Raw genomic sequence first — 9,774 nt, 5'->3', positions numbered from 1 at the left:
AGCCTCCCGAGTAGCTGGGACTACAGGCGCCCGCCACCTCGCCCGGCTAGTTTTTTGTATTTTTTTTAGTAGAGACAGGGTTTCACCGTGTTAGCCAGGATGGTCTCGATCTCCTGACCTCGTGATCCGCCCGTCTCGGCCTCCCAAAGTGCTGGGATTACAGGCGTGAGCCACCGCGCCCGGCCTGGATTTGTTTTTTAATTAAGGGTTACAGTCTATTGATATCTACCAGCCCTCACTCCCAGAAAAAGCTTTCCAGCCTGGTGGGTCTTAACATTGCAAAGCTGACATATCCGCTGTCCATAAGTGGTCAATGCTTAAAGGAGATGACAGAATTATCAATCACACTTATATGGGTCTGAGGCTACTTTTCCTTTAAACCTAGCATACAGACCTGGGAGCTTCTGCATCCTGAAGGACAGCCTCCAGCTCCGCCCCTCAGGACACTATACTGTGATTAAAAGGGAGGTGGGAGGATTGACTGAATCAAAGAAAATGGGAGTGACTCCATACGGAAAGAAATTGATAACTTCTCAGTACAGAAAGGAAGGAAAAAGTTGTGATCAATGTCTCTTTCCTAACCTGCCTAAGGCAACTGCCAAATCATCTCAGCATCTTCAGATGTAAATGTTACAATGGCTTTTGCGGAACCATAACCACATCGTATGCTTGAAAGCTTTGCTATGTTTTAATATTTAGCTCTTGGTTTTACTACACAGCCCCAATCACATTCAAAATAAACTAGTAAACATAGCATAATGAGTATAAAGAGAAATGGAAACATGATCTACCTTTTCAGGGTCACAGAAATTTAATAAAAATCTTAAATTTCTTTTGGAGAGAACACTTCACCTCCAAAAAGAATAAAATGTTGTATTAAAATAAGAAATCACATCGGGCATGGTGGTGCATGCCTATAATCTCAGCTACTCGAGAGGCTGAGGTAGGAAGATTGCTTGAGCCCAGGAGTTCGAGGCCAACCTGGGCAACGTGGCGAGACCCGGCTCACAGAAAATAAATAAAAATAAGGAATCACAAGTTCTGGCTTCCTCATTCAGCCAAGGAGCCAAAAGGAAGAACAGGTTAAGAAAAGTGCCCCAATTTGTTGATGAAACTCAGGCTGAATCTTTGTCCTACATGGACAAAGTGAAAAATGTTTCTCAGTTACATCTCCGTTTCTATTTCTATTAAAACAACAATTAAAGACTAAATTTCCAGGACCCAGCTTCTTAGGACCCAGGTGAGTTAGTCTTTTTTCCCCTGCTAATGATATTATATATTGCCAACATCTTACACCAAAGCAAAAACCTGATAAAACCTCACTTTTTTAAAATTTTCTAGGACTTGCCCAGTACTGGGCATGCTATTTGCATTATTCAAAGAAATATTATTAATGAGAATGGTTTTTTTTTGGTTGGATCCAAATGTTTTCATCATATTTGTGGTTAGTTCCTCTAATCTGACTCATCTGCCAATAAATGGCTGGAAATCTTTTATGAGCTTTTTCAAAATCAAAATATTAATTGAAGCTGAAAACATAAAGCCATTACACCTACTAAGAATATATTATACCTACTGGTTTAGTTTTCTGGCTCTTTACTTACTCAAGCTGACCTTACCTGTGGTCTATATTTCCTGGAGCTATCCGGGGAAACCAAGCTAACTTCCAAGTCTCCTCCTTCTTCCTAAAAAATCTTGGCTGAATTTCCCTCTTTCCTTTTTGTTTGAGACAGGGTTTCACTCTGTCACCCAGGCTGGAGTGCAGTGGCGCAACCTTGGCTCACTGCAATCTCCACCTCCTGGGCTCAAGGGACCCTCCCACCTCAGCCCCCCAAGTAGCTGGGACTACAGGCATGTGTCACCACACCCAGCTAATTTCTGTACTTTTTGTAGGGATGGGATTTTGCCTGTTTGTGGCCCAGGCTGGTCTCGAACTCCTCAACTCAAGTGATCTGCCAGCCTCAGCCTCAGCCTCCCAAAGTGCTGGGATTACAGGTGTGAGCCGCCATGCCTGGCCACGAATTTCCCTGTTTCCACTGCCCTTCCTCCATTGGGTTCTCCGGCTTCTGCCTATAGATTCCTTCCCGTCCCACTTTCTAGACACAGAGAACACGAGCTGCTTTACATACGTGTTTGAATGATGTGTGGGGAGCGGCACTTGCTCCTGTCTCCTCCAAATACTCTCCCCAGTTAAAGCCAGTTTCCTCCAAGCTTGAGCCTTCTGTCGAAAAACAAAAGAGCAGAATATCAATACTGGAGTGGAGGACAGAAAGGTGCTGGCCTGCAACTGAGACCAGAAAATCCTTCATGCAAGACACAACCTAATTCCACAGTTTAGAAGGATATTGCGGAATTTTCTGCAAAGCTTCAGTCCGCTGATTTTAGAGGTGTTGACTAAAGAAAGGAAAACATGGGACATTCCGCTTTGACATCGCACTGATGAAATCAAGAGTAACACTGGGTTCTCCGGGGTAAATAACATGAGACGTGTTTCAATGCATATTTGCTACATGTTCGTGTATTAGCTCGAAATTAGCTGCAGTAGACACCCCAGTCTGCAGGGAGGTTGGAGGACAAGACAAAGGAACCCATCGTGCGCTGACTAAGGGCTGTGATGTAGGCTATGACGTATACGGAGAACAGCACTAATTGTTATAAAGATAAAGCACTGACTCTGGCACCATTTTAAGGGGAAAAAGAGAAAATGAGGCCCAAAAGAATTGCTCGAGTGTGTGGAGCCATCCAGCCAGTCAACAAGACAAACCAGCCAGCTGCCCCACACCCCCGATGCCTGGCCAGTCCAGGGCTCCCAACTCCCGCCTACTGTTAGGGCCTGACACTCTGGAGAAACCAACAGAGCATGTGCTTCTCCCATCACAAGGAATAAAGAGAAATACAACCAAATGCACAACATGGCTCTCAAAATCATAACTCTTGGTGGGTTTTCTTTGTTTTTTGTTTTGTCTTTTTGAGAGACAGAATCTTGCTCTGTCACCTAGGCTGGAGTGCAGTGGTGCAATCTAGGCTCACTGTAACCTCCACCTCCTGAGTTCAAGCAATTCTCCTGCCTCAGCTTCCCAAGTAGCTGGGACTAAAAGCGTGCACCACTACACCCAACCAATTTTTGTATGTTTTAGTAGAGGCAGGGTTTCACTACATGTTGGCCAGGCTGGACTCGAACTCCTGACCTCAGGTGATCCACCTGCCTCAGCATCCCAAAGTAGTGGGATTGCAGACATGAGCCACCACACCTGGCCAAAATCATAACTATCTGAATTTCACAAACCCACACACCCAACTTGAAGGAAATCAAGCAATTCCCCAAACATGTAAGGCTACATATAAGATAAAACTTGCATAGTCAAAAAGCATCAAATAACACATTTTAACACATAGCATAAATGTGACTGCCTCATTTTAAATGGAAATAATAAGCCATAAACATTATTTGAACCAATTGGCAAGGTCATAAGAACATACAACAGAAATAGCTGTCCAAAATGCACACAAGAGTTTCAAAAGTTTAGATTATCTTCCTGCAATAATGTCCAATGGATGCTGATGTTCGACCCATTTATCTTCTAGAAACAAAAGCCTATGTCAATGGCCAAGAGTAAATACTGCTTTCCATCTTGTGGCTTGTGCAAAACGGATATCCAATCCTATCAGATGGGCCAGGGAAAATGGGGTCAAATAAGAATGCCTTCTTTTAGAGACTATCACTATTTGTCTACTTGAATTTTTTATTTTTTTTATTTTTTATGTATTTATGCATGTATTTATTTATTCATTTATTGAGACGGAGTCTTGCTCTGTCATCCAGGCTGGAGTGCAGTGGCATGATTTCGGCTCACTGCAACCTCCGCCCCCCATGTTCAAGAGATTCTCCTGCCTCAGCCTCCCAAGTAGCTGGAATTACAGGCTTGTGCCACCACACTCGGCTAATTTTTGTAGTTTTAGTAGAGACGGGGTTTCGCCATGTTGAACAGACTGGTCTTGAATTCCCGACCTCAGGTGATCCTCCCTCCTCAGCCTCCCAAAGTGCTGGGATTACAGGTGTGAGCCACCGTGCCCGGCCTTCTTGAAATTTTTAAATTATAAGTAGGAAAAGTAAGTCTTTCTTAATACTTTGTGTACTCTTAGAAATTGAGGGAAGAGGATCATTTTTGTAAAGTCAGAAGAGGCTGAATTGAAAGGCTATTTTAAATTTTGCCTTCTAAGCCCAAGTTGCGTAGAATGGCCTCCTCAACTTTTGCTTCAATAAAGTGACTTATAGTCAAATATTCAAAAAAGAAAAAGAAAAAGCCACCAGGAGAGAAAATCTTTTCTTGGTGGTGCTGTAACATCCGGTCCCACCCAGGGATTGAAGCCCTTCAGGCAGAAATGTGCTTCCTGTAAAAAAAAAAAAAACAAAGTCAACGGGTCCTGCAGCCTCCAGTGAAGAATGGATGACACCAAGAAGCTTAGAGCTTCACAGACACAGTGAAATGAACAAGAGAGAAAGCAGTCATCTTCCGGAAAACGCTTCAGAGTGGCATCTGGTGGCTCTGCTGACAATCCTCGGCCTCCGAACGGCACTGGGCACCTCTTACCAAATGAGATTTCCGATGCACTAGTCAGAGGCTCAGCACTATTGCTCTGCCCCAACATCCTGATGTAGTATCTAAGGACAGCAAGCCTGCTGCAGACAAAGTCCGGAGCTTCTTTCCATCCTCCTTGTCTGGCCTCAGCTTGAACCAGACCCTCCTGCAGCCCCTGCCTGCCCCAGCCTGTGTCAGCAATTTCCAGATCTACAAAGCAGCCACCACCCTCCTGGGAACATCCTAAGAGCTCTGCTGTGTTTGAGTGTCACCTCTCTGCTACAAGGCTTGCTATGGTTTGAATGTGCTCCGTCCCCACCAAAAGTCATGTTGCAATCTGATTGCCAATGTGGCAGTGCTGGGAGCTGAGGTCTAGCAGGAGTGTCTGGGTCCTGGGGGCAGATCCCCCATGAATAGGTTAATGCCCTCCATCAGGGGTGAGTTCTGGCTCTCCAAGGAATGGATGAGTTCCCTCGAGAGTTAAGAGCCTGGCTTCCTTGGTTTCTCTCTTGCTTCCTCTCTCCATGTGATCTCTCTGTACACACCTGCTCCCCTTCCTCTTTCTGCCAAGAGCAGAAACAGCCTGAGGCCCTCACCAGATGCACCTGCCTGTCTTAGACCTGGCAGCCACCAGAATCGGGAGTTGAATAAACCTTTTCTTTATAAATTATACAGACTCAGATATTCTGTTACAGGAACACAAAACAGACTGAAATAGTTTACAGGTATCTCCTCACAATCTTCCCAAGAATCATAATGGATGCATACTCACAGGGGCAATCTTGAGAGCTCAGAAAGGACAGGGAGTCACCCTGAGTCACTGCTGTCCAGCCTCAGGGTCAGGAGTCCAAAGCTGGAGCTCTTATGAAGTACTTTCCCCCTCCTTCTCCCACCTGTGTCATGCACCAGAAACCACCACCACTACCATTCATGTCTTCTGCAGAATCCTAGGGAGGTTTTAAAGTGATGAGTCTGTCTCTCCATGTTGGTGAACCCTGAAACAGTCTACAGCCAAAAAAGCAGGAAAAGAGAAGAAACAGGAAGCCATGGCCACCTGCGGAGAAAAGAGTGGACTGAGCTCCCAGAATACGTGTGAGGAAGAAGAAGAGAACCTGGGAAGAAGACATCAGCATGAAACTCAGTCCTGGGCCGAATGAGGCACGAAGTTCTGCGTAGGACTCCGAGAATGATGGCTGCTGGAAAAGGGAACAAGTTGTCCTGGGTGACTCATTCCTGCGCATCAGAAACATGCAAATAGAGGCTGGGTGCAGTGGCTCACCCTGTAATCCCAGCACTTTGGGAGGGTGAGCCAGGTAGATCACTTGAGGTCAGGAGTTTGAGACCAGCCTGGCCAACATGGTGAAACCTGTCTCTACTAAAAATACACCAATTAGCCAGGCGTGTTGGCACACACTTATAATCTCAGCTACTCAGGGGGCTGGGGCAGGAGAATCGCTTGAATCCAGGAGGCGGAGGCTGCAGTGAGCCAAGATTGTGCCATTGCACTCTAGCCTGGGTCACAGAGCGAGACTCCATCTCAACAAAATAAAACAAACAAAAAAAAGGAAACATTCACATTGAGGCAGAACCTTGGAAACTGCCTGCAGTCACCAGCACCTGGGATGAGAGGCTTTAGTGAACCCACCACATTACCCACAAAGATTCGATGATTCCATCACTTCAGATCAGGGGAGACCAGAGCCTCCAATTCCAACCTCGACACCGAGACCACTGGTTGCAGTTCTTTATTCGCGACACAATCCTAATCTATGCTATTAGAATTTTACCAAAAGTTGTGCTTCCGTCAAATTTTAATTCATTACAACTACATTTCCCAATATAACGGGTTCTGCAGACTTCAGCGTACACAGTTTCACTCAGTCAAGATAACCAGGAGGTCAGAGGGTGCCACTGTGTCTCCCCTGCAGGAATCAGTAGAACAGTAAGCTCTGTCACTCTCTGCTGGTCTAAAGAAAACACTTAAAAAGGTAACCAAAAGTCAGACTCAGAATGGGATTTTAAAAAATTCAAACCTTCATGCCCAGCACTGATGACTTGAACTGTGCGTTATAACAAAGTCAAGCACAAAATGTAGGGTTATTCACAATACAGCCTTTTAAAATGTGTCACATACAACCCTTCCCCAGGCCTATGTGCCCCAAGGAGCTGACTCTCCAAAGACATTTCAATGAGCAATAGAAAAACACACAAAATGTTTATGGGGAGAGGCCTCATAAACCCAGAGCAAATATTTATAGCTGATTCATAAACCTCTTAAACCCATAAACATTTTATCAAGGAAATTCTGACAATCTCCCTCCACTGTAAATGACCCAGTGGGAGGTATTTCCCCATGATGTCATGAAAACCGACTAGGAAAAGCTACTAAGAAAATTCCACAATTTAAAAGGGAACAGCCATGTTCATTAGCAGCAATCCAGTTTTAGAAAACAGAAAGCTATTTATGAGGCAAGAATATTTCATAGCAAACAAAAAGAATACCTTACTATACCTTACTAGAAGCTGGACTGTAAGTGACGTTAGAGTGAAAAATGGAATAAACAAACGGCCCATACACCTTCGTTCAAGTAATAAAATCTTGGGTTTGTACAAGTTTACAATCTGAAACAAGGCTAACTTTACGAGGCTGAATATTAAAGCCTGTGCCCACTACACCAATAAAGGAACTGGGAATTGGCAGATTCTAGGTGAATGCTTACTGAGCACCTTCTTAGATGCTAGATACTTTTTTTCAATGTGGAAAGAGAAAGAAAGAAGACATTAAGTCTTTCTTCCTGTAAATACCAATAGTGATTTCATACTATCAGAAGATTTAGAAAATAGTTCCACCGTGAGTATATTCATCAGAAGCATCTGTGCAAACAACTCAGAAAGGAACCGTGGCCACCTGCCTAGAATCTGAGCTCACAATTGCAGAGCCACCCCATAGGCAGGGGGACAGTCCTCACGGCACAAAGGTCCTCCCAGCTCGTCCGACTACCCAATGGCCAGAGTTATTCTAGAGGGAAAAAAAAAAAGCACAAAAAACAAAAAAACATAAAAATCACCTAGCCAGGGGAAGCCTCAACTATTCAAAGGAGGGTTAGGCAGAAGAGGGAATGCCACTGAGTCACACAGGACCAGTTCCCAGCGTGAAGAGTGAGGCTTGAATTTTCCTGAGAAAAATGTTGACTCCTTTCCTTCCCAAATAGAAGAGCCAGTGAATACATTCCAAATGTCAAATGCCAAGAAGAATCAAGCCCACATTTTCAGCGTAATTCTCTCTCCTGAGGCTCACTCTGCCTAAATGTGCAACATCGTTTTATCTACAGACTTCATCAGGAAATTTCATGTAGCAGGCCTACAAAAATAATGTCAAGGAATGTACTGAACACTATGTCAGCATATTGCTCTGCTTGCTTTTATCACAGCAACTGACAACGCCTGGAATCCCAGCATTGGAATTTCAGCGCACTTCCTTCTTGGTGTCCGCCGGGATGATGCTGTCTATGGTGTCTGCTGGGGAGGCCGCAGATCCTGGGCTATTTCCTCTCCCTGGGCTTTTTCTAATCACATATTTGGTGCTCCCAGGAGGAGTAATTTTATATTGTGCCTATTTCATTTACAGGACTTGGGTGGCAGTTATTGATCTCAACTGTGATTTGAGCTTTGCTTAGAAAAAGGTCCCCCCACCCTGTAGTCCCAGCACTTTGGGAGGCTGAGGCAGGTGGATCAAGAGGTCAGGAGATCAAGACCATGCTGGCTGACATGGTGAAACCCCTTCTCTACTAAAAGCACAAAAAATTAGCCAGGCGGGGTGGTAGGCACCTGTAGTCCCAGCTACTCGGGAGGCTGAGGCAGGAGAATGGCGTGAACCCAGGAGGTGGAGTTTGCAGCGAGCAGAGATCACACCACTGCACTGCAGCCTGGGCAACAGAGCAAGACTCTGTCTCAAAAAAAAAAAAAAAAAAGCTGGTAATGAGACTGAGGCCAGCTGAAGTCTTCCTTTCACACGGGCATCACTGCAAGGAATCATAGCATCATAACATCTCGAAGTGGACAGTGGCAAAAAAACAAACATAAGAGAAAACACCCGGCCGGGTGTGGTGGCTCACGCCTGTAATCCCAGCACTTTGGGAGGCTGAGGCAGGTGAATAATGAGGTCAGGAGATGGAGACCATCCTGGCCAACATGGTGAAACCCCGTCTCTACTAAAAATACAGAAATTAGCCAGGTGCGGTGGCACGTGCCTGTAATTTCAGCTACTTGGGAGGCTGAGGCAGGAGGGAACCAGGGAATTGGAGGTTGCAGTGAGCCGAGATCACACCATTGCACTCTAGCCTGGCAACAGAGAGAGACTGTCTCAAAAAAACAAAAAAAAGAGAAAACATCCAAGCACGTTCGATTTTCCTTTCCTCGATCCCGTAATTTTTTCAAGGAAAAACTTCAGTCACTCAAGTGTAGTCACTTGTTAGGGAGACAGTAACACAGTGGTCCCCAATCTTTTTGGCACTGGGGACTTAGGCACCAGTTTTGTAGAAGACAATTTTTCCACAGACATGGGTGAAGGGAAGATGGTTTCGGGACAATTCAAGTGCATTACGTCTATCGTGCACTTTACTTCTACTATTATTACATTGTACTATATAATGAAATAATTCTGTAACTCACCGTAATATAGAATCAGTGGGAACCCTGGGCTTGTTTTCCTGCAACTAGATAGTCCCATCTGGGGGCGATGGGAGATAGTGACAGATCATCAGGCATTAGATTCTCATAAGGAGTGCACAACCTAGACCCCTCGCATTTGCAGTTCATAATAGGGTTCACACTCCTATGGGAATGTAATGCTGCTGCTGATCTGACAGGAGGTGGAGCTCAGGCAGTAATGTGAGCAATGGGGAGCAGCTGTAAATACAGATGAAACTTAGCTCCCTCGCCTGATGCTCACCTCCTGTGGTACGGCCCAGTTCCAATCTGTGGCTGGGATTTGGAAACCCCTGTAGTAAGGTATCACGGGACACAGGGTAGGTGGCATGGGAGGAAAGAGTACAAAAGAACAACAAAGAATCTAAGTTGTGTCTGTGCCCCCAAAATTGTGTGTGTGTGTGTGGGGTGTATGTGCGTGTGTGGGTTGGTGTGAATGAGGGTGTGTGTGTGAATAGGTGGGAGTATGTGTGTGTGGATGGGTGTG

The 9,774-nt window shown here is 45.1% G+C and overlaps 1 protein-coding gene across 1 annotated transcript in view; it reads right to left on the bottom strand.

The window, feature by feature from the left end:
* SFMBT2 (Scm like with four mbt domains 2) overlaps positions 1 to 9,774 on the bottom strand; it is a 258,911-nt gene that overhangs the window by 212,823 nt on the left and 36,314 nt on the right. Inside the window, exon 3 of the mRNA XM_023230544.2 lies at positions 2,130 to 2,221. Within this exon, the coding sequence (XP_023086312.1) occupies positions 2,130 to 2,221 (92 nt within the window). The remainder of the gene's footprint in view (positions 1 to 2,129; positions 2,222 to 9,774) is intronic.

Source organism: Piliocolobus tephrosceles, chromosome 9, assembly GCF_002776525.5.
Source record: "Piliocolobus tephrosceles isolate RC106 chromosome 9, ASM277652v3, whole genome shotgun sequence".
NCBI lineage: Eukaryota > Metazoa > Chordata > Mammalia > Primates > Cercopithecidae > Piliocolobus > Piliocolobus tephrosceles.
The sequence above is the reverse complement of the archived record's forward strand: the minus strand, read 5'-3'. Positions and strand labels throughout refer to the sequence as shown.